We start from the raw sequence: 25,573 nt of genomic DNA, 5'->3' as shown, positions 1-25,573 counted from the left end.
AGAATGGCAGATATACAAATCATATGGAATATGTTTAAATGGCCATCTAACCTTAAACAGAGGCTGGATGGCTATCTGTCGGGGGTGCTTTGAATGTTAAATTAGCCTCCCCGCATAAGGCGGTGCCTACATTTCCTACTTGAAAGGTGCAACTGTCTTTCGGGCTGCAAAGGTTGACAGCAAGCTAGACAAATGGTCGGGAGCTTACTCTGACCCGGGCTGGCTTCAAACTCATGACCTTTTGGTCAGTAGTGATTTTAATGCAGCTGACTCCCAACCAGCTGTGCCACAACCCGGTCCTTTATAGTCTCTCAGTATTATGATATACTGTCAGACCCCCCTAAATAACATACTGTAAATTTTAGAACTGTTTGTGAAAATACTTACATAAATCATCAAAGTGGCTATTCGGTTTCCGGATTTCAGTCTGTAAAGGGGACTTTGTCTTGACTGTAAAAAAAGAACAGAATTGCTCACGGCTTATTCACAACTAAAGGCAGTATTATTAAGAGCTGATGCATTTTTGTGCATTGGCAAAGCTGATGACCACAAGCTTTGGAGATTCAATAACTAGTGACCAAATTACCCACATACTAGAAACTTTGCAAGAAGGTTTCAAAAATACTCTCACTGAATGTCAACGGCCTTAACTCACTAAACAAAAGGAAAAAGATACTCCAACACCTCAGATCAAAAGAGTTGATGCAGTTTTGTGCATCGGCAACATTGACAAAAGCAAGCCTTGGAGATAAAATAATTAGTGGGAGAAAAAAACCAAAAAAATCTCAGTTGCCTTAAATGATTAAATAAAAAATGTTTGTATTCTCTTATATTACAATATTTCTGGATTGGGTGCAGACAGCAAAACAATTTAAATCAATGTAAAATCAGGAGTGGAATTTTCTCATTTGAAATGTGATGGGAACGAGTTCCAGGTGCATCTACATTGTAGAATTAATGCTGTTTGGCACCCCTTTCTCTGCTGTGACTCAGTGCTATGGATCCTGGGAGCTGCAGTTTGGTGATGCAATAACACTCCTTGGAAGAGGACGCTATAGCTTCCAGGATTCCATAGCATTGAGCTATTGCAGTTCAATTGGTGTCAAACTGAAATAATTCTGTAGTGTGGATACATTCTGATGAGTAGGGAAACGCTAAAGAGCTTTTAAAACTGGTTTAAAAACAACCCAAAGAGTTTAAAGGCCAGAGTTCGAATCCCCGCTTGGCCATAGAAGCTTACAGCGTGATCTTTGGCAAGTCACACACTCTCAACCTCAAAAGAAAACAAAAGAATAGTATAGGGTATCTTATGAAAACCTGTGAGATTATACACACACACACACACACACACAATGCCATAAAAATCTCCAGCAGCATGCAAAAGAATGAGGAAGTACTCAATTGGTGTCACAAGCGGATGGTGAAGCAACAGCTCCCCCGGTGGCCAGAATTCGAAGCATACCCTCATGAAGCTGGAATATTAAATAGCCTCTGTATTTGTCTATATATGTTATGATGCCATAAAAAATCTCCAGCAGTGTGCAAAAGAATGAGGAAGTACTCAATCGGTGTCACAAGCGGATGGTGAAGCAACAGCTCCCCCGGCGGCCAGAATTCGAAGCATACCCTCATGAAGCTGGAATATTAAATAGCCTCTGTATTTGTCTATATATGTTATGATGCCATAAAAAATCTCCAGCAGTGTGCAAAAGAATGAGGAAGTACTCAATCGGTGTCACAAGCGGATGGTGAAGCAACAGCTCCCCCGGTGGCCAGAATTCGAAGCATACCCTCATGAAGCTGGAATATTAAATAGCCTCTGTATTTGTCTATATATGTTATGATGCCATAAAAAATCTCCAGCAGTGTGCAAAAGAATGAGGAAGTACTCAATCGGTGTCACAAGCGGATGGTGAAGCAACAGCTCCCCCGGCGGCCGGAATTCGAAGCATACCCTCATGAAGCTGGAGTGTTAAATAGCCTCTCTGTATTTGTTTATATATGTTATGACTCCATAAAAAATCTCCAGCAGCGTGCAAAGGAATGAGGAAGTACTCCATTGGTGTTACAAGTGGAGGTGAAGTGACAGCTCCCCTGGTGGCCAGAATTCAAAGCATACCCTCATGAAGCTGGAAAGTTAAATAGCCTCTGTGTGTCTGTCTATATATGTTGTGTGTCCATGGCATTGAATGTTTGCCATGTATATGTGAATTGCGATCCGCCCTGAATTCCTGCGGGGTGAGACAGGCAGAATATAAATACTGTAAATAATATATATATGATTTAATAATAATAATATATGATTTATTGCTTATTTAATTTTGGTAACCTATCATTTGCCATGGCATTTAGTCTTATCCAATATTTATATGCCCTAAATTTGGATAAACCATCGACTGTATATACTCCTGTTTCTGCTCTCACTGCTGCAGCTGGGGTCCTTTTATCCACTCCTACAAAGTTACACAGGTACTATGCTTGAGATTGCTCTAATAATAATACCTGGTTTAGGCCCCAGACTTCCGCTCCACACAGGAGCATGGGGGTAACCTTGGCCTTATATACTTTAAGAAGTGGGTCTAAGGAACCTGGTTGGCTATGGTTTGTTAATTTTAGCAGTTGGTTTGCCCGTGCTCTCGCTCTGGCTGAGCTCCTTTGATGATGTGGGAGCCAAGAACCAGTCTCGGAGAAAACGATACCTAGGTATGTAAAAGTGCAGACTTGCTCTATTGGTTCACCATCCAGAAGCCATCTATGTCTATTGGGTCGTTTGCCAAATACCATTATTTTTTACTTCGATTTGTTAATAATTAGGGAGTTCTCATGACAATAGGAATTAAATCTTCTCAGCAACCTATGTAGCCCGACTTGTGAATATGACAGTAATATCATGTCATCAGCATATAACAGAATGTTAATAGGGGTTTCGAACACCTGAGGCATATGGGTCCTTCAACTGTTCAGGTAGGTCATTTTAATTTTTGTGGTATGAAATTTTATCTTGACATATTAATGATGATATTTTTAGTTATATTTTAACCTAATCAGGTTTGAAATGTGTGTTGGTTCGCTGTTGTGTGGTCCTGGGATGGTGATTGTTGTCTGTTTGTGCACGTTTCTGTTTTTGTTTTTAATGTTGATGCGGTCAATGGACTATTCAATAAACTTTGCTTTGCTTATTTAATTATACTTGAAGGGTTTATGCAACACCTACGCATTGCAACCAACACACTAACCTGTTGTGACACAGTTTGGAAAACTCTACTTTAGAAACGTTGCATGAGGAATACTCACTGTGGCGTGGTCAAAATGGGGTTCGTAGTGTCCCCCCAACCCATAGTTCACCACTTGCAGGTATTCTGCGTAAGGATGTTGGGTGTTCAAGGCAGTGAGGGCTGCGATCCGGCGATCCAGTGCCAAGATCACTGGATCCAAGGTGTCTTTTAGCCAGGCACTGAAATAATAATGATGATGATGATGTTAATAATAATAATAATAATAATAATAATAATAATAATTTGGGAAGTGTCTTATGAGTGATCCAATACAACAGCCAGCAGAGTGTCTGCTGTGGACTCATCTTGTTGTGTTTATAATAATAATAATAATAATAATAATAATAATAATAATAAGCATTATGTTCCTTATGTGTCTATCATTAAGGCTCAAGGTGGGTTACAGCACAGAGATAAAATACAATAGATAAAATCATAAAACCAATAGAAACACATAGATATGGAGGAGAAGAACTCAGCAAGTTCCTGGACCACGTCAACAACATCCACCCAAAAATCGAATTCACTATGGAAAAAGGAAATTAAGGAAAACTGCCATTTCTAGGGGTCCTAGTCATCCGTAAACCAAATCAACAATTAGGCCACAAAGTTTACAGAAAACCCAATAACACTGATATGGGGGTAGAATGAAAAGTAATGTCTCCACCTTCATAACTCCTCAACAGACGGCAGTACTGGTATGCGGCAAGTACTGACTTGTTCAGTAGACTCTCTTCTACAGTTCCATTTTGGCAGGAAGTCTTAGCATTGAACGGTTGTCTTGTTTAAGTGCGAAGTATGGAACCCCGTGCAGACAGTCTGTCAATGTGACTTAAGCAACGTATGTGGCAGGTACTGGCTTGTTCAGTAGACTCTCCTCTACAGTTCTATTTTGGCGGGAAGTCTTAGCATTGAATGGTTGTCTTGTTAAAATGCGAAGTATGGAACCCTGTACAGACGGTCTGTCAATGCGACTTAAGCAACATATGTGGCAGGTACTGGCTTGTTCAGTAGACTTTCCTCTACAGTTCCATTTTGGCCGGAAGTCTTAACATCGAACAGCTATGTTGTTAAAGTACAAAGTATGGAACCCTGTGCAGATGGTCGATCAATGAGACTTAAGCAACGTGTAGTCATTGAATTCTTGACAGCAGAAGGTGTCACCCCAAAGGAGATTCATCAGGGAATGCAAGCTGTTTATGGTGATTGTGTTGATGTGAGGACTGTGAGTTGTTGGGCAAGTAAGTTTAAAGATGTTGAGGTGGGAACATCTGACTTGCATGACAAAGAGTTGGGCTGCAGGTTTTTTAGGGCTATATGGCCATGTTCTAGAAGCATTTCATCCTAAACAAAGAGTTGGACGTCCTGTGACAGCAACCACTGAGTTTCACAAGCAAAAGGTTGACAGATTGATTCAGGGCAATCGTCGTATCACTCAGAGAGAAATTTCAAGCATAATCGGCATTTCACAAGAATGTGTGGGTCACATTATTGCTTTGCTTGGCTATCAGAAAATCTGTGCACGATGGGTACCCAGGATGCTGATGCCTAAAATGAAAGTGCACAGACTTGAAACTTCAGAGGCTGGATCTCACCACCGTATGACATCCTAAATACAGTCCAGATTTAGCACCGTCTCACTTCCATCTGTTCCTGATAATGAAAGAAGATCTGCGGGGACATCATGATGCTTCTGATGCAGAAGCTGAGAGAACTGTGAGACGCTGGTTGCGGAAATAGAGTGTCGACTTCTTCTGCGACGGCTTCAGAAAACATGTTCATCGTTGGCAGAAATGTATCCAATTGTCTGGTGATTATGTGGAAAAGTGAATAGTGGTACTTAAAGGTAGCATTCTATGATCTGCGAGGACATCGTTATGCTTCTGATGAAAACGTTGAGAGAACTGTGAGACGCTGGTTGCGGAAATAGATTGTCGACTTTTTCTGCGACGGCTTCAGAAAACTTGTTCATCGTTGGCAGAAATGTATCCAATTGTCTGGTGATTATGTGGAAAGGGGAATAGTGGTCCTTAAAGAGCACATACTAAGGATTATTTCTGCGTTTGATTTATTAAAATATTCCCATCAGAACTCAAGTAACGAAGGTGGAGGCATTACTTTTCATTCAACCCTCGTATTTATAGAGAAAGAGAAAAAGAGAGAAAGGGTCTGGTCTTAAATCTTTCCAAGAATGTGCCGTTCCACATCCGGAGATTAATTGGCTTTAAATTCCTTAATCAGCAGGCGGCGCAATTAGTTTTGCATTCGGCTTTGTTATATCCAACTTTGCAGATTTAACCTTGTTATTCTTTCCTGGAAAAACTGGAGGAGAAGCAAGAGTTAACGGGTTGGCTCGTCTTCCTGTTCTTCAAAAGCCAAAGAATGAAATTCCAGCGGTTTTTGAAAAATAATAATACTGGAGGTTTCAAACCCCGGGAATGAGATCATGCTGGAAAATAATATTTTCCTGCAGTGCGGTGCAGCCATAGCAAAGGCATATCTCATCCATTGTGAGCGAATTGCAAGAGGTCCCTGTCTTGGAAAGTCATTTTTTCCCCCTGATTTAAGGAAACTTCTGGGGAAGCAGGAAATGACAAATGCAGCTGTTGGCGATGATGGTTTTGTCTCGTTTGCAGATTATAGAAAAGGCTTTCCTGAGAATATATGCACACTATAGAATGGATGCTATAGAATGGAGCCAGAGTTCTGATTGACTGCTGCCTTTAGCTTGCTGCTGAGACCAACGGTTCTAACTGTCACTTTCACTTTGGACAGTGAAGAGAGTGCTGCTGCCAACTCTCTTGAAGCTTGATCATTTTAAGGCATGAGGCATATTTATAAGAGTATATAAAAGGACTATTTTATTCCTCTGTTCTCTGTGTGAATTCAGAAAAGACTGTATTGTCGAAGGCTTTCATGGCTGGAATTACTGGGTTGTAGGGTTTTTCGGGCTCTATGGCCATGTTCTAGAGACATTCTCTAGGGAGGTAGCATTCTCTGCTATGCAAACCTGGGAGTTGTAGTCTTACAACTGTATTGTCGAATGCTTTCATGGCTGGAATCACTGGGTTGTTGTAGGTTTTCTCGGGCTATATGGCCATGTTCTAGAGGCATTCTCTCCTGATGTTTCGCCTGCATCTATGGCAAGCATAGGGGAAGTCACAGGGAGGAGGGAGCAAGCTTGTTTTCTGCTGCCCTGGAGACTAGGGCGCAATGGAGCAATGGCATAAACTACAGGAAAGAAAGGAGATTCCACCTGAACATTAGGAACTGTCAGAATGTCAGGGTTCTGCCGTTATTCAGGCAGAGGTGAATCAAACAAACACCCATTGAGAACTCTTCAGCAGTGGAACTCTCTCTCTGCCTTGGAGTGTGGTGGAGGCTCCTTCTTGTGAGGATTTGAAAAGGGATGCCTTACTTAGGCGATCCCTTGCTTTCCGAGGATGATTGTCTTCCAATATTCTTGTGGGTCCATGGGTGATTGTGGAGCCCTATTCTTGCTCTGCATCTTCTCCCGCAGTGAGGGCATTGGTTTCCAGGTGGAAGGCGGTCTCGGCCGGGGTTGGCTTGACGCGCCTTCCTCTTGGCACGTTTCTCTTTTTCACCCTCCACTCGTGCCTCCTCGAATTCTGCAGCACTGCTGGTCACAGCTAACCTCCAGCTGGCGCACTCAAGGGCCAGGGCTTCCCAGTTCTCAGTGTCTATGCCAGAGTTTTTAAGGTTGGCTTTGAGCCCATCTTTCAATCTTTTTTCCTGTCCACCAACATTTCGTTTTCTGTTCTTGAGTTCGGAGTAGAGCAACTGCTTTGGGAGACGGTGGTCGGGCATCCGGACAACGTGGCCGGTCCAGTGGAGTTGATGGCGGAGGACCATCGCTTCAATGCTGGTGGTCTTTGCTTCTTCCAGCACGCTGACGTTTGTCTGCTTGTCTTCCTAAGAGATTTGCAGGATTTTCCAGAGGCAGCACTGATGGATTCGTTCCAGGAGATGCATGTGACGTCTGTAGACAGTCCACGTTTCGCAAGCATAGAACAGGGTTGGGAGGACAATAGCTTTATAGACAAGCATCTTGGTATCCCTACGGATGTCCCTGTCCTCAAACACTCTCTGCTTCATTCGGGAAAATGCTGTACTCGCAGAGCTCAGGTGGTGTTGTATTTCGGCGTTGATGTTGACTTTGGTGGAGAGGTGGCTGCCAAGGTAGCGGAAATGATCAACATTTTCTAATGTTACACCATTAAGCAGTATTTCTGGCATTGGAGAGGGATTGGCTGGTGACTGCTGGAACAGCATTTTGGTTTTCTTGATGTTCAGTGACAGGCCAAGCTTCGTGTATGCTTCTGCAAAGGTGTTGAGTGTGGCTTGTAGATCTTCTTCTGTATGCGCACAGACGACATTGTCATCAGCATACTGGAGTTCTATAACAGATGTTGTTGTAACTTTGGTTTTGGCTTTCAGTCTTGGGAGTGGTAGACTTACAACTGTATTGTCGAAGGCTTTCATGGCTGGAATCACTGGGTTGTTGTAGGTTTTTTCGGGCTACATGGCCATGTTCTAGAGGCATTCTCTCCTGACGTTTTGCCTGCATCTATGGCAAGTCACAGGGAGGAGGGAGCAAGCTTGTTTTCTGCTGCCCTGGAGACTAGGGTGCAATGCAGCAATGGCATAAACTACAGGAAAGAAAGGAGATTCCACCTGAACATTAGGAAGAACTGTCACGATGCCAGGGTTCTGCCGTTATTCAGGCAGAGGTGAATCAAACAAACACCCAGAGAGAACTCTTCAGCAGTGGAACTCTCTCTCTGCCTCGGAGTGTGGCGGAGGCTCTTTCTTGTGAGGATTTGAAAAGGGTTGCCCTGAGTCGCCTGCGGGCTGATTGGGCGGGATATAAATAATGTAAATAAATAAATAAATGTAATACGTTAACTGGAAAGACAGGTGTCAGCAGCTGATTGGCTGAGTGTGCCAGGAGCCAGAGTTCTGATTGACTGCTGCCTCTGGTTACTGCTGAAACCAACGGTTCTAACTGTCACTTTCACTTTGGACAGTGAAGAGAGTGCTGCTGCCAACTCTCTTGAAGCTTGATCATTTTAAGGCATGGGGCATATTTTAAAGAGTATTTAAAAGGACTATTTTATTCCTCTGTTCTCTGTGTGAATTCAGAAAAGACTGATGTATATATTGTTGCGGAGCCCCCGATGGCGCAGTGGGTTAAAGCGCTGAGCTGCTGAGCTTTTTGATCGAAAGGTCGCAGGTTCGAATCCAGGGAGGGGCGTGAGCTTCTGCTGTCAGCCCCAGCTTCTGCCAACCTAGCAGTTTGAAAACATACAAATGTGAGTAGATGAATAGGTACCGCTCCAGCGGGAAGGTAACGGCTCTCCATGCAGTCATGCTGGCCACATGACCTTGGAGGTGTCTACGGACAACGCCGACTCTTCGGCTTAGAAATGGAGATGAGCACTACACCCTAGAGTCAGACACGACTGGACTTCATGTCAGGGGAAAACCTTTACCTTACCTTTACCTATATATAGCTGCCCTATTTGAAGTTCTGAACTGAAGTAAAGATACTGCTACTTGTTACACAAGCCTGAGTGACACTTTATTATACTGTAGGGTATATCTTGGTTTAAATACAGTGGCAAAGCTTCTGTTTAGTCGTATTTACCAACCCTCGCACTTCTTTGGAGGCTTTTAAACAGAGGCTGGATGGCCATCTGTCGGGGGTGCTTTGAATGCAATATTCCTGCTTCTTGGCAGAATGGGGTTGGACTGGATGGCCCAGGAGGTCTCTTCCAACGCTTTGATTCTATGATTCTATGATTTCAACCTGACTTGAACACAGGGTTATTCTAGGCAAGGTCTGACCAAAGCAGAATAGAGTGGAACTATGAATTACCTTTTGCTGATTCGGTAGTCTGCTTCCTGCTGCTTTTCTCCGGAGGCAACCACCGATCTCTGTAACTGGAGAGGAGCAAGGAGAGAAAGACATACTTCCTTATTTAGTTTTAAGTTTTAAGCATTGATTTTAAACTCATGCACTGAGTTTAATCTCTGTTCTGTGTATTTTAATATGTATTTTATAAAAATACACCTGAATAGTTCGGGACCCACCTACTTGTGTAACCGCATTTTCCCTTATGAACCTGCCCGATCCCTTTGATCTTTGGGAGAGGCCTTCCTCTCGCTCCTGCCTCCGTCACAAGCGTGGCTTGTGGTAACGAGGGAGAGGGCCTTCTCCGTGGTGGCCCCTCTGATCTGGAACTCGCTCCCCAGGGAGATTAAGCAAGCACCCACCCTGGCAACTCAGAGCATCCCGAGCTCTGAGGATTATTACCTGGGAAGGAATCCCACTGGAGCATTGCAACACACCCAAATACCTGGGAGTCACTCTGGACCGTTCTCTGACCTACAAGAAGCATTGCCTGAACATCAAGCAAAAAGTGGGTGCTAGAAACAACATCATACAAAAACTGACTGGCACAACCTGGGGATCACAACCAGACACACTGAAGACATCTGCCCTTGCGCTATGATACTCTGCTGCTGAGTACGCATGCCCAGTCTGGAACACATCTCACCACACTAAAACAGTGGATGTGGCTCTGAATGAGACATGACGCATTATCATGGGGTGTCTGCGCCTTACACCACTGGAGAAATTACACTGCTTAGCCGGTATTGCACCACCTGACATCCGCCGGGAAGGAGCAGCCAATAGTGAAAGGACCAAGGCAGAGACATCTCCAGCTCATCCCTTGTTTGGGTATCAGCCAGCACGTCAACGACTCAAATCAAGACATAGTTTTCTAAGATCTACAGAGACACTCGCTGGAACCCCTCAGCAAACGAGAGTCCAAAAGTGGCAGGCCCAAACCCAGCACCTCAATCCGTGGGTGATACCAGATGAGAGACTCCCTCCTGGGCACACGGAAGACTGGGCGACTTGGAAGGCACTGAACAGACTGTGCTCTGGCACCCCGAGATGCAGAGCCAATCTTAAGAAATGGAGACACAAAGTGGAATCCTTGACATACGAGTGCGGAGAAGAGCAAACCACTGACCACCTGCTGCAATGCAGCCTGAGCCCTGCCGCATGCACGATGGAGGACCTTCTTGCGGCAACCCCAGAGGTACTCCAAGTGGCCAGATACTGGTCAAGGGACATTTAACCAAATACCAAATTTGCAAAATCTGTGTGTTTTTTTTTCTTTTTCTTTTTAATCTGTGTGTTTGTTTTGCTCTGTTAGAATTGTAATACAATGGTATGGTTGCTGATGACACGATAAATAAATAAATAAACCCTGGCAACTTTTAGGAAAAGTTTAAAAACTTGGCTTTTCCTGTGCGCTTTCGAAGAATGAATAACTAATTCTCATGTCTGGTTCTATCTCAGTGTCAAGTGCCGTTCTGATGCACTTTATCTCATCCCTCAGTTGGGAATAACCTCATCGTTTATCCCACCCAAGTCTCTCACTACACACAACATTTTATCTACCTCACCCACAGGTTTTACAATTTTTTACTAAAGCTAGACTGTGCCTGATCTAGATAATCGGTGTCTGCTAAAATTCCCCAGAGTTGCAAAGCCACCACACGCTCCAGGAATTGAGTGGGGCCCAGTGATGGTTTCTTCAACCATTTTATAACAATGTATTGTCGCAGGCTTTCATGGCTGGAATCACTAGGCTCTTGTGGGTTTTTCCAGGCTATATGGCCATGTTCCAGAGGCATTCTCTCCTGACGTTTCACCTGCATCTATGACAAGCATCCTCAGAGGTAGTGAGGTCTGTTGGAATTAGGAAAATTGGTTTATATATCTGTGGAATGACTGGGGTGGGGCAAAGAACTCTTGTCTGCTGGAGCTAGGTGTGAATGTTTCAGCTGACCACCTTCATTAGCATTTGAAGGCCTGGCTGAGCCTGGGAAAATGTTTTGTTGCGAGGTGTTAAGATGTGCCTGGTTGTTTGTTTCCTCTCTGCTGTTTTGCTGTTGTAATTTTAGAGTTTTTTAATACTGGTAGCAGGAGTCTACTGTATCCCATGCAGCTGTGGACAAGTCTCCATAGGGACCACCAAACGCAACAGCATTGCCCAAACACGAATCAAGGGACATGAAAGGCACTGCAGACTACTTCAACCAGAGAAATCAGCCATAGCAGAGCACCTGATGAACCAACCTGGACACAGCATTTTATTTGAGAACACAGAAATGCTGGACCACTCCAACAACCACCATGTTAGAGTACACAGAGAAGCCATTGAAATCCACAGGAAACATGTGGACAATTTCAACAGAAAGGAGGAAACCATGAAAGTGAACAAGGTCTGTCTACCAGTATTAAAAAACTCTAAAATTACAACAGCAAAACAACAGAGAGGAAACAAACAACCAGGCACATCTTAACACCTTTCAACAAAACATTTTCCCAGGCTCAGCCAGGCCTTCAAATACTAATGAAGGTGGTCAGTTGAAACATTCACACCTAGCTCCAGCAGGGAAGAGCTCTTTGCCCCACCCCAGCCATTCCACAGATATATAAACCCATTGTCCTAATTCCAAGAGACCTCACTACCTCTGAGGATGCTTGCCATAGATGCAGGCGAAACGTCAGGAGAAATGCCTTTAGAACATGGCCCTATAGCCCGAAAAAACCCACAAGAACCTAGGTTTTATAACAGCTTGTTTTAGGCTGGCTAGAATCTTGCCTTCCTGTAAGGAGGTATTAACCACCACCTTCACCCACTCTGCCAAACCCCCTCTGGCTTCTTTTATCAGCCAGGATGGGCAGGGGTCTAGATTACATGTGGTGGGCCTCACCTCCTGGGCCCGGTCCCGTTGAACATCTTTATTAATGACTGAGATGAAAGGTTAGAAGGCAGGATAATCAAGTTTGCAGACGACACCAAATTGGGAGGGAGAGCAAAAAAAAAAGCCAATGGGATTTTGGCCTGCATCAATAGGAGCATAGTGTCTACATCTAGATCTAGGGAAGTCCTGCTCCCCATGCTCTATTCTGCTTTGGTTAGACCACACCTGGAATATTGTGTCCAATTCTGGGCACCACAATTCAAGAGAGATGTTGACAAGCTGGAATGTGTCCAGAGGAGGGCGACTCAAAGGATCAAGGGTCTGGAGAACAAGGCCTATGAGGAGCAGCTTAAGGAGCTGAGCATGTTTAGCCTGAAGAAGAGAAGGATGAGAGGAGATATGATAGCCATGTATAAATATGTGAGAGGAAGCCACAGGGAGGAGGGAGCAGATCCAGGGTCTGGAGAACAAGCTCTATGAGGAGCGGCTTAAGGAGCTGGGCATGTTTAGCCTGAAGAAGAGAAGGCTGAGAGGAGATATGATAGCCATGTATAAATATGTGAGAGGAAGCCGCAGGGAGGAGGAGGGAGCAAGCTTGTTTTCTGCTTCCCTGGAGACTAGGACGCAATGGAACAATGGCTTCAAACTACAAGAGAGGAGATTCCATCTGAACATGAGGAAGAACTTCCTGACTGTGAGAGCCGTTCAGCAGTGGAACTCTCTGCCCCGGAGTGTGGAGGAGGCTCCTTCTTTGGAAGCTTTGAAACAGAGGCTGGATGGCCATCTGTCAGGGGTGATTTGAAGGCAATATTCCTGCTTCTTGGCAGAAAGGGGTTGGACTGGATGGCCCAGGAGGTCTCTTCCAACTCTTTGATTCTATGATTCTTTCTCCCTGTTGGAAGTTCCTGGAGAGAGACTGCACTTGAACACGCCAAGCGTGGAACCGCAGGACTAATGCCGTGCTGCATACGTGGTGGATGAAGTGAATAATCTCTGCATTATTTGGGGTTTTGTGGTTGCTGAGGCAACTCGGCAGAGGCATGGGACGGGGAAGAAGGCATTATTTCAGCCAAGAGGGTGGAATTTCATTTTTTCCTTCTCCTGTTTCCAAGTGTCAGCGTTTTCAAAATTTAACTCTTGGCTGCCGTCAGAGTCGGAATAATTCCAAAGCAACTTCTGAAACAGTCATTCAATTAGGCATGGGCCAACTTGGGTCTCTGATAACATTCTTCAATATGTAAAGGACTGTTAGTTGGTAGCCTGAGTTGTAGGTTTGTCGGGCCACGTTCTAGAAGCATTCTCTTCTGACGTTTCGCCTGCAAAAATAGGGGAACTCCAGACAAGAAACAATCAAGGCCAGTTAACATCTCCCAACAAAGGATTCCCCAGACAGGAAGCATCCAGGCTTCGAAGCTGCAAAGCCATTCAATGCTAATCAAGGTGGCTGCCTGGCCATGTTCCAGAAGCATTCTCTCCTGACCTTTCACCCCCATCTATAGCAAGCATCCTCAGAGGTTGTGAGGTCTGGATTGTTGTAGTTTTTTTCGGACTATATGGCCATGTTCTAGAAGCATTCTCTTCTGACGTTTCACCTGCAAAAATAAGGGAACTCCAGACAAGAAACGATCAGGGCCAACTAACATCTCCCAACAAAGGATTCCCCAGACAGGAAGCATCCAGGCTTCAAAGCTGCAAAGCAATTCAATGCTAATCAAGGTGGCCAATTAATCAAGGTGGCTGTCTGGCCATGTTCCAGAATCATTCTCTCCTGACGTTTCACCCACATCAATAGCAGGCATCTTCAGAGATGGTGAGGTCTGGGTTGTTGTAGGTTTTTGTCAAGCTAAATGGCCATGTTCTAGAGGCATTCTCTCCTGATGTTTCACCCACATCTATAGCAGGCATCTTCAGAGATGGTGAGGTCTGGGTTGTTGTAGGTTTTTGTCAAGCTAAATGGCCATGTTCTAGAGGCATTCTCTCCTGATGTTTCACCCACATCTATAGCAGGCATCTTCAGAGATGGTGAGGTCTGGGTTGTTGTAGGTTTTTGTCAAGCTAAATGGCCATATTCTAGAGGCATTCTCTCCTGATGTTTCGCCTACATCTATGGCAGGCATCCTCAGAGGTTGTGAGGTCAGGATTGTTGTAGGTTTTTTCGGGCTATATGGCCATGTTCTAGAAGCATTCTCTCCTGACATTTCACCCACATCTATAGCAGGCTTCCTCAGAGGTTGTGAGGTCTGGATTGTTGTAGGTTTTTTCAGATTATATGGCAATGTTCTAGAGGCATTCTCTCCTGACGTTTCACCTGGATCTATGGCAGGCATCCTCAGAGGTTGTGAGGTCTGTTGGAAACTAGGAAAATTGGGTTTATATATCTGTGGAATGATGTCCTGGTGGGAGAAAGAACTCTTGTCTGTTGGAGGTAGGTGTGAATGTTTCAATTGGTCACTTCACTGTCCACTTGTTATGAATAGTTTAAGCCCAAAACACTTGGAGGGAGGGCCAAAGTTGGCCCATGCCTGTGCTAACCTATACTTATTATTATTATTTCAAGTCACACTCTCTCGTGCCCATCTTTCTTACCAAAGGGGCGGCCAAGGCTTTGAGGGTCTCAGCTTCGGAGTCGCTGACGAAGTCGTGGTAAAGGGCCAGGTAGGGCTTCAGGTGGACAACTTCCCTTTTCAACGGCTGGAGAAACAGCAGCGGGTCCCCATTCGTCTCGAAGGAGCAGGTCAAGCTGGGGTTCTCGTAATGGCTCGGCTGAAAGGGAAAAATCAACATTATTATTGTTCTGTCGCGCGCTGAGCCTGTAAAGAATTTCCTTTAGAACAGGACGTGCAACCTTTGCCCAGTGGGAAGCCAGGGGGCCCAAGGAGAAGTTTTCAGAGGTTTTCCACCACAAATGATCTTTAGATGGCTTGCGATGTATAACAAACTTCTTTATTAATGAACAATCAAACATAAACTTCTCTTGTCTTCAGAAAGTTAAACAAATGATTCCAGGCTTTTATGCAACTTGTAGCTTCCTAAACTTGCCCACGAAGGACAGGCAACTGTCTTCAATAACTTCTTCTTTACTTTAAAGGAAAATCCCCTTTTTAACTTCTCCCAGGCTGACTGTAATCTAACCCTTACTGATGTGGGCTCCACTACCGGGTCGAACTGCTTCTCGAACGCTGAGTGGACCTACCAGTAAAGCAGTGGTTCTCAACCTTCCTAATGCCGCGACCCCTTAATACAGTTCCTCATGTTGTGGTGACCCCCAACCAGAACCCTAACATTATGAATCACCATGTAAATAATGATCTGCAGCATGTATTTTCATTCATTGGAACAAATTTGGCACAAATACCCGGTATGCCCAAATTTGAATACTGGTGGGGTTGGCACTGATTTTGCCATTTGGGAGTTGTAGTTGCTGGGATTTATAGTTCACCTGTAAACAAAGAGCATTCTGAACCCCACCAACAATGGAATTGAACCAAAGTTGGCACACAGAACTCCCATGACTAACAGAAAATACTGGAAGGGTTTGGTGGGCATTGACCTTGAGTTTGGGAGTTGAAGTTCGCCTACATCCAGAGAGCACTCTAGACTCCAACAATGATGGATCTGGACCAAATTTGGCACTGATACTCCATATGCCCAAATGTGAACACTCGTGGGGTTTGGGGAAAATAGACCTTGAGATTTGGGAGTTGTACTTGCTGGGATTTATAGTTCACCTACAATCAAGGAGCGTTCTGAACCCCAACAATGATAGAATTGGGCCAAACGTCCCACACAGAACTCCCATGACCAACAGAAAAGACTGTCTGTGATGGTCTTTGGTGACCCCTCTGACATCCCCGCACGACCCCTTCAGGGGTCCTGACCCCCAGGTTGAGAACCACTGCAGTAAAGGCTTAAATGTTCTCCAGCTTGAGTTCTTTGGTCTTTAGGGCTGTTTCCCTGGAAATCTTTGGAGACTCTTAAGACTGTTTTCCCCCAGAAAGTCTTAAGGGTTGAAGCTTTTGTACAGGGGAAGCTTGCACACATCCTATACATAAGCTTACCTTGCTGAGACTAACTAAAATGGCTCCCTTCCCTTCCCAATTTCCCTGAGCAAGGGGCGGGACCAAAACTTAACAATGATGGACAGGTGACTTGCCCTATGACTGCAACCAAAGGAAGCCACCTATCTGCAGAATCCCAAGAACCTTGGACTTCAAGGTTAACATTTAATACAAAGCAAATAGAGTTGGAGCTCCTGGTACAGTCATACCAGAACAATTATTGATTAGTAGGTAAAGGTTTTCCCCTGACATTAAGTCCAGTCGTGTCCAATTCTGGGGGGTTGGTGCTCATCTCCATTTCTAAGCCAAAGAGCCAGCGTTGTCCATAGACATCTCCAAGGTCATGTGGCCAGCATGACTGCATGGAGCGCCGTTACCTCCCCACCGGAGCGGTACCTATTGATCTATTAATTTATTTACAACATTTATATGCCGCTTTTCTCACCCCGAAAGGGACTCAGAGCAGCTTACAAGACAGATATATATACACACAATATATATATTAAATTATTATTCAATTAATAATTAAATTAGTATATTAAATTATTAAATTATATTGTAATCTATATAAATAAAAATGTAATGTTCGTTTGTGGGATTAACAGAACTCAAAAAACCACTGGACGAATTGACACCAAATTTGGACACAACACACCTAACAACCCAATGTATGTCGTCCACTAAAAAAAAAAAAATTGTCGTTTGGGAGTTGTAGTTGCTGGGATTTATAGTTCACCTACAATCAAAGACTATTCTGAACCCCACCAACGATGGAATTCAACCAGACTTGGCAAACAGATCTCCCATGACCAACAGAAAATACTGGAAGGGCTTGGTGGGCACTGACTTTGAGTTTGGGAGTTGTAGTTCACCTACATCCAGAGATCACTGTGGACTCAAACAATGATGGATCTGGACCAAACTCTACACGAATACTCAATATGTCCAAATGTGAACACTGGTGGAGTTTGGGGAAAATAGAATCCTGACATTTGGGAGTTGTAGTTGCTGGGATTTATAGTTCACCTACAATCACAGAGCATTCTGAACCCCACCAATGACAGAATTGGGCCAAACCTCCCACACAAAACCCCATGTTGGCCACAGCAATGCATGGCAGGGGACGGCTAGTATTAAATAATATTGCAATATAATGGTGTAGTACAGTATTACTACATTATATTGCAATATTGTTAGTAATATTACATGTAATATAAAATATATAATTATAATATTGTATTATTAGTAGTATTATATTGTATTACATTATAATATTATAAATATTATATGTAAATATAATATATTATATTATATTATTAGTAAAGCACAGGTTTACTAATATTATATTATATTGTATTATATTATTAGTAAAGCACATTCTTTCTAACTGCTAGGTTGGCAGAAGCTAGGCGCTTTCCAAATACGCAGCTCCAAATAAGGTAATATTTTGGATTGCAAGCAACCAAAACTCCCTAGTCAATATTCTGGGAGATATAGTCCTACGAAAGGTGCGTCTGCACTGCGAAATGGATGGATGCAGTTGGACACCACTTTCGTCTTGTCTCAATGCTATGGGAGTTGTAGTATATTGACGCACCAGCACTTTTTGATATTGAGGACCTTGCAAAACTACAACTTCCATGATTGCGTATACCATTGAGCCAAGGCAACTAAAGTGTTGTCAAATTTGATTTAATGTATTGTCGAAGGCTTTCATGGCTGGAATCACTGGGTTGATTGTAGGTTTTTTGGGCTATATGGCCATGTTCTAGAAGCATTCTCTCCTGACGTTTCGCCTGCATCTATGGCAAGCATCCTCTGAGGATGCTTGCCATAGATGCAGGCGAAACGTCAGGAGAGAATGCCTCTAGAACATGGCCATATAGCCCGAAAAAAATCACTGGATTGTTGTAGGTTTTTCGGGCTATATGGCCATGTTGTAGAAGCATTCTCTCCTGACGTTTTGCCTGCATCTACGGCAAGCATCCTCAGAGATTGTGATGATATGTTTAGATTTATCTGCCAAAGAGTGTTGTTGCCCAACCAAACTACAACTCCTAGGATTCCATAGCATTGAAAGTGGTATCAAACTGCATTACGGTCACAGTGTAGATGCCCTTAAATCGTCCCATACTGACCTGAGAGCCCAAAGTCTGGCACAACCATTCGTAAGTGTCTCTGGTTTCGATGTGGGTCACGTTGGGCCTCTGAAGGGCCACTTCTTCGTTCTCATCATTGGGTTTGGCTACCAAAAGCTTCTCGTATTTTAAGACATTCCTGGCCATCCTCTTATTGTTGGGATCTAGGAGAGAGAAGAGCCTTCAGTGGCAGCGGGAGAACAATGGGTTGGTCCGCTCCGGGTTTAAGTCCGAACTTTAAAAGGACAGTATCAATGCTGCTGAACCCTATAAACAAATTGGCTCTTAAAATGTGTTTCATAATACTTTTTGGATAGCTCCCTAAATAGGAGCAGAATCACAGATCTCCTAGCACAGGGTGGGCAAACATGGGCCCTCCAGGTGTTTTGGACTTCAACTCCCATAATTCCTAACAGCCGGTAGGCTGTTAGGAATTGTGGGAGTTGAAGTCCAAAACACCTGGAGGGCCCAATTTTGCCCATGCCTGTACTAGCATAACAGCCACCAATTCCACAAATCCATCGTGTTGTGTGCCTTCCAGTAAAGCCAAAAAGGGAGAAATCACACGGATGAATGTTCATCTTTACTATTTCCCAATGACGAAGAGGAATGGAATGTGTCGGAAGGCAAGAGCTGATTCTCTAAAGCCTGATGTTTAGACTCGCAAAGACACAGCCTGATAATAACATAGAGATCTGGATATATAGTTCACTTACCATAGTGGAGGAATTCTTGGGAGAGGCTTAAGGCATGAGAAATGTTTCCTGCCTTTAAGAGGAAAAAGAAGATGTTTGAGTCAAAGAGAAAGAAGAAAAGAGGAATAAGTAGTTGTTGCACTCCAGGCCTGGAAACACCTATGACCACCGCACCACACAAGAGCCCAGGAATATAAGCATACAGTTTATTGTAAAAACATATAAAAAGCATATAAAATCAGGAATAAGGAAGGAAGATATATAATCCAAAAAGGTTGAGCAATAGGTGATAACCAGACAATAATCCAATGTCTCATAAAGTTCCAGAAGTGACAAAGTGCAGGAATAGCCATAAATCACAGATACAGCATAAGTCCACAATGAAGAAGGTATAACTAGCATAACTTGAACAGGAGTACATGAACAGAAACATAGAAAACTTCCAGGATATATTAAATCCAAAATAAAAGCTTGTTTTGAATCAGGAACTAGAGAACTCAGGCTTAGCTTCTCACTTTAACACAGTGTTGCCTGAACTGACTTTAAGGGAGGCATCCTCAAACTGCGGTCCTCCAGTTGTTTGGGCCTCCAACTCCCAGGAGTCCTAACGAGCTTGTTCAATCGTCACGAATTCTGGGAGTTGAAGGCCCAAACAGCTGGAGGGCCGCAGTTTGAGGATGCCTGCCTTAAGGTAAACAACTTGTTGTTTAATAGACACCCATGAAGTCATTCCATTTCCTGTGAATTTCCTTCACAACTTTCCCACATAATCTCTCTGAACAACACAATCTATTTTCAGTTCTGATTTGTAAATGAAGACTTTAGTTGATCTTCATCGCTACAGGGAACCCTCCTTATCACTCAGCTCTTCACTCAATTCCTTATCTGCTGTTGCTACTTCTGACTCCCTTGAATGCCCTTGAGGCCCTGGATATTTTCAGCAAATGTTGATGTATATAATAAGTGCTAAGTTTAAAACTTAGCAAGTATCTTTAAATGTATTTCAGTATATGATATTCAATATATCTATTTGCAGCAAATTTTGATGTATATAATAATTTTAGTCCACCAGAGGAAGGCCCGGATTAAGGCCGAAACCAGTCGTGGGCGGCTGATTTATACGCAATCTATATAAATAAAAATGTAATGTTCGTTTGTGGGATTAACACAACTAAAAAACCACTGGGGGAATTGACACCAAATTTGGAGACAAGTCACCTAACAACCCAATGTATGTCCTTCACTGAAAAAATTGATTTTGTCATTTGGGAGTTGTAGTTGCTGGGAGTTATAGTTCACTTACAATCAAAGAACATTCTGAACCCCACCAATGATGGAATCGAACCAAACTTGGAACACAGTTCTCCCATGACCAACAGAAAATACTGGAAGGGTTTGGTGGGCAGTGTCCTTTGGTTTTGGAGTTGTAGTTCACCTACATCCAGAGATCACTGTGGACTCAAACAATGATGGATCTGGACCAAACTCTACACGAATATTCAATATGTCCAAATGTGAACACTGGTGGAGTTTGGGGAAAATAAAATCTTCACATTTGGGAGTTGTACTTGCTGGGATTTATAGTTCACCTACAATCACAGAGCATTCTGAACCCCACCAACGATAAAATTGGGCTAAACCTCCCACACAGAACCCCCATGTGGGCCACAGCAACGCGTGGCAGGGGACTGCTAGTTCAACATAAGAAGACACAGCATTGATATCATTTCAGAGTGACTGTACAAAAACTCACACAACGTTGTTTGTGATTACTGTGAAATTGAACAGTATAACAAGTTTATACAATTATATGCTGAATTCTATCATTTTCTATTTTCTGTATAAGTGTGACATTTGTTGTGTTTAACCTTCCTTATCACTCAGCCCTTCACTCAATTCCTTATCTGCTGTTGCTACTTCTGACTCACCTGAATGCCCTTGAGGCCCTGCACTTTCTGAGCCAGTTTTCTCACAGAGAGAACCATCATTTCCCAGACTTGAGAGCCCATTGCTTTGTGCCACAGGAAAGCTCACAATCCTCTCTAAATCATCAGTTAAACCATCAGCCTCTGATCTACAACAGTAGTTGACTATTTGAAAATACAAACAGTATTGGGTTGCATCTACATTGTAGAATTAATGCAGTTTGAAACTACTTTAACTGCAATGGTTCAATGCTATGCAATCCTAAGAGTTGGTGCTTGGTGATTCTTGGGCAGAGAAGGCTAAAGACCTTGTGAAACTACCGCTCCCAGGAAGCCATGGTGGTTAAAGCATTGCCGAACTGAATTAATTCCACTGTGTAGATGCACCCTAGTCATTTCCATATTTGCGTCTTTCCCGCAGATGCTTTGCCACCAGACTCACCTTAAAATAGGAGAAGGCCAAATGGTCCAAAGCGTCTTCAAGGCTTCCCTCGTCTTCTGTGTTCCAGTTTCCGTAGGAGACGCGGAAAAGGCTGGCGGCTTCCTCCATCCACAAAATGGAATGGTAATAATCTTCCATGTCATACGCAACCTGGAAGAAAGCGGAGGAGACTACTAGGGGTCCATCTATATTGTAGAATTAATGCAGTGTGACACCACATTAACCGCAAGGGTTTCGTGTTCTAGAATTGTAATTAGGTGAAGCATCGGAATTCTTTAACAGAGAGGGATAAATAAAGACCTTGGAGAACAATAACTGCCACGACTCCACAGCAGTTAAAGTGGGGCCAAAGTGCATTAATTCTACAGTGTGGGTGCATCCTTACCTTGCCAATCTGGAAGCAGTCGTCAGCCGACAAAGGGAAGTCCTGTCCAGGGCTGTATATATCGGCAAGGGGCACGTTGCTGTTTCTCCGGAACCTTCCTTTGGCCAAGTCTTTGACACTCAAAGAGTAGACGTCCTGCAAGCGCATCACGGCTCGCGCTGCACCTTCCAGGTCCTCGAAGGCAGGGAGGTCCTCCTCCAATCTCCGGTAGTCATTCTTAAGTGCTAGAAAGGCATCCAGAGTGGGTTAACATAGAATCCTAGAGTTGGAAGGGATCCCCAAAGTCCATCCAGTCCAACCCCCTTGGCTGTAAAGGAAGACACAATCTAAGCATCCCTGACAGATGGCTTAGAAGTCTCCAGAGGAGGTTCCATCAGAGATGGTTGAATCATAGAATAATAGAGTTGGAAGACACCACATGGGCCATCTAGTCCAACCCCCTGCTATGTCACAAGAAATTCAATATTCAGATTTGAAAAATTTGAATTTAATATATGTGTGGGAATGAATGGAAGAAAGGAAGGATGTATGCATGTATGGATGGAGTTAAGGGTTTTGGAAACACCAGTAAAATATTAAAGCCTGCAATGACTAACTACCTGCTTCCTGGACTGTAATGAAAAGTTGCTAATAAGAACTGAAAAGTAAACTTTGACAAGGACGGGACAGTGATAAGATAAATGTTTACAATGTTAAGAAGGAAGTCAACATAAGATCAACACCAAACAAGACGATCAACATCTGGCCAGGAAACTGAGATGGAGCCAGGATGGAAGGCATCTATCATTAATTTACATCTTTGGGACGACATCAACAGAATATTCCTATAAAAGACTCAATCTAATAATGCTCAAAGTGTGGCAGACCTGAGGAGTTTGAAAAGTCATTCATGACAGCTGTACAGGAAAAACACCATCAAAGCACCCCTGACAGATGGCCATCCAGCCTCTGCTTAAAAACTTCCAAGGAAGGAGCCTCCACCAGACTTCAATGCAGAGAGTTCCACTGCTGAACAGCTGTTCTTACAGTCAAGAAGTTCTTCCTAATGTTCAGGTGGAATCTCCTTTCCGTTTGTTTGAATCCATGAGTCCTAGTTTCCAGGGCAGCAAAAAACAGTTGAGGGAGCTGGGGATGTTTACCTTGGAACATAGAAGGCTAATAAGGTACAAAGGATTCTAAGATTTCCCTCCTGGTGATCTTCCTCCAGAGGAATAACCAGTCCTGAACCTACTGACCTTCCAAATGGAGGTGCGATCTGATTCAAGCAAGGCAGAAAGCAAGGCAGAAGAAGGTTGGGTTGAATGGTCCTTGGGATCTCTTCCAACTCTTTGCCTCTATGATTCAGTGACCCAGAGATATTTCCATTGCAGTGGCTAACCCTCCTCAGGATTTAGCCTGAGCTTTAAAGGAACTCTCCAAGGTTCTGAATCTACTTTAGTGGGCAAATTTCAGCACCTTGGAAAGCTCAATTCCAGCCCAAATGCCATGAAACCTATCAACCTTGTATGAATTCCAACTTTCATCCAATATGCATTGGCAATGAAAAGGGAATTCTTGAACCCATGATAGGTTTGGGGCTTCCTGAAAACATTGGATGGGGAAAGAGACTGTTGAACACATGTGGGTTGAATGAAAAGTAATGCCTCCACCTTCGTCACTCCTCAACAGATGCTAGTACTGGTATGCGGCAGGTACTGGCTTGTTCAGTAGACTCTTCTCTACAGTTCCATTTTGGCAGGAAGCCTTAGCATTGGTCGGTTGTGTTGTTAAAGTGCGAAGTATGGAACCGTGCGCAGACGGTCAGTCAATGGGACTTAAGCAACGTACAGTCATTGAGTTCTTGACAGCAGAAGGTGTCACCCCAAAGGAGATTCATCAGAGAATGCAAGCTGTTTATGGGGATTATGTTAATGTGAGTACTGTGCATCGTTGGGCAAGTAAGTTTAAAGATGTTGAGGTGGGAACATCTAACTTGCACGACAAACAAAGATTTGGATGTCCTGTGACAGCAACCTCCGAGTTTCACAAGCAAAAAGTTGACGGATTATTGTCGAAGGCTTTCATGGCTGGAATCACTAGGTTCTTGTGGGGTTTTCGGGCGATATGGCCATCTTCTAGAGGCATTTTCTCCTGACGTTTTGCCTGCATCTATGGCAAGCATCCTCAGAGGTAGTGAGGTCTGTTAGAGTTAGGAAAATGGGTTTATATATCTGTGGAATGACTGGGGTGGGGCAAAGAGCTCTTCTCTGCTGGAGCTAGGTGTGAATGTTTTAATTGACCACCTTCATTAGCATTGAAAGGCCTGGCTGAGCCTGGGGGAATCTTTGGTTGAGAGGTGTTAAGATGTGCCTGGTTGTTTCCTCTCTGCTGTTTTGCTGTTGTAATTTTAGAGTTTTTTTAATATTGATAGCCATACCAAAATCTAACCCCAACAGACCTCACTACCTCTGAGGATGCTTGCCATAGATGCAGGTGAAACGTCAGGAGAAAATGCCTCTAGAACATGGCCATATTGCCCAAAAAACCCCACAAGAACCTCGTTGACAGATTGATTCAGGATGATAGAGAGAAATTTCAAGCATAATCAGCATTTCCCAAGACTGTGTGGGTCACATTATTGCTTTGCTTGGCTATCGGAAGATCTGTGCACAATGGGTACCCAAAACAGAGTGTCGACTTCTTTCGTGACGGCTTCAGAAAACCTTTTCATCGTTGGGAGATATGTATCCAATTGTCTGGTGATTATGTGGAAAAGTCAATAGTGGTAGTTAAAGAGCACATCCTAAGGATTATTTCTATGTTTGATTTATTAAAATATTCCCAACCAAACCCAAGTAACGAAGGTGGAGGCATTACTTTTCATTCAACCCTCGTAGTAGTCTTTGGCTCATTCTAATCTCCTTCCAGGACATTGTAGTTGTGAAGCAATTAAAAAAACCCCTATGGACTACAAAGCCCATGATGTTGCTTGTCCCATACCTTGGCTGTTCTCGCTCGCCTCCATGCTGTAGACCACGTTCAGCCAATCCGACTGCAACCTCTTGATCAGGGCATACGCCAGCAAAGGGTTGGCCACCGTCTTGCCCGCCCCTTGGTGCAAGGCTTGGATCTTCTCATAGAATCTGGGAAATGGAAACAAGTGTATGATAAGTACACTGAATTGTACATTTGTTTTCTTGGCTAAACAGTTTAACTTCAGAGGGAGATATAGAGGCGAGTGTTGCACCCACCAGATAGGCCGGAATTTGAAATCAGATCTCCAAAGTCTAGCACTAAATCTCCCCATTATAATTGCCCTTGGCTATAAGTTCCAAGTGTAGATGGAAGACCACATACAACATACAGGGTATATCTATACTATAGAATAGGTATGGTCAAACTTTGGTCAAACTTGGGTCTTCCAGGTGTTTTGAACTTCAACTCCCACACTTCCTAACACCCTTAGTACCTTTCCTTTTCTCCCTCTGATGCTTAAGCGATGAGGCCTGAGGCTGTTAGGAATTGAATTCCAAAACATCTGGAGGGTTGAAGTTTGCCCATGACTGCTATAGAATTAATGCAGTTCAACACCACTGCCAGAAGGGACAGAGGGTTTCATCTATGCTGATGATCATGCCATCACCGCTCAAGCAGGGAGCTTTGAGATGGTTGAACAGAAGCTCTCCAAAGCTCTTGGGGCTCTTACTGCCCATTACAGGGAAAACCAGCTGATCCCTAATCCATCTAAAACACAGGCATGTGGTATTGAGAACAACAACCTTCATGAACCTTTTACTTCTACTGAATTGGACATGGCTCTCAATAAATTTAAAAATGGCAAAGCAGCTGGCCTGGATGATCTACA

General features: G+C 43.6%; 1 protein-coding gene across 1 annotated transcript in view; it reads right to left on the bottom strand.

Moving 5' to 3' along the window:
• Nucleotides 1-25,573, bottom strand: part of P4HA3 (prolyl 4-hydroxylase subunit alpha 3) — a 53,835-nt gene that overhangs the window by 22,159 nt on the left and 6,103 nt on the right. Inside the window, exons 2-10 of the mRNA XM_060766983.2 lie at nt 24,709-24,851; nt 21,730-21,953; nt 21,345-21,494; nt 18,999-19,050; nt 18,283-18,446; nt 14,673-14,849; nt 9,175-9,239; nt 3,295-3,454; nt 388-450 (exon numbers count right to left, since the gene is read on the bottom strand). Coding sequence (XP_060622966.2) covers nt 388-450; nt 3,295-3,454; nt 9,175-9,239; nt 14,673-14,849; nt 18,283-18,446; nt 18,999-19,050; nt 21,345-21,494; nt 21,730-21,953; nt 24,709-24,851 — 1,198 coding nt within the window. The remainder of the gene's footprint in view (nt 1-387; nt 451-3,294; nt 3,455-9,174; nt 9,240-14,672; nt 14,850-18,282; nt 18,447-18,998; nt 19,051-21,344; nt 21,495-21,729; nt 21,954-24,708; nt 24,852-25,573) is intronic.

This window comes from Anolis sagrei, chromosome 3 (assembly GCF_037176765.1).
Source record: "Anolis sagrei isolate rAnoSag1 chromosome 3, rAnoSag1.mat, whole genome shotgun sequence".
NCBI lineage: Eukaryota > Metazoa > Chordata > Lepidosauria > Squamata > Dactyloidae > Anolis > Anolis sagrei.
The sequence above is the reverse complement of the archived record's forward strand: the minus strand, read 5'-3'. Positions and strand labels throughout refer to the sequence as shown.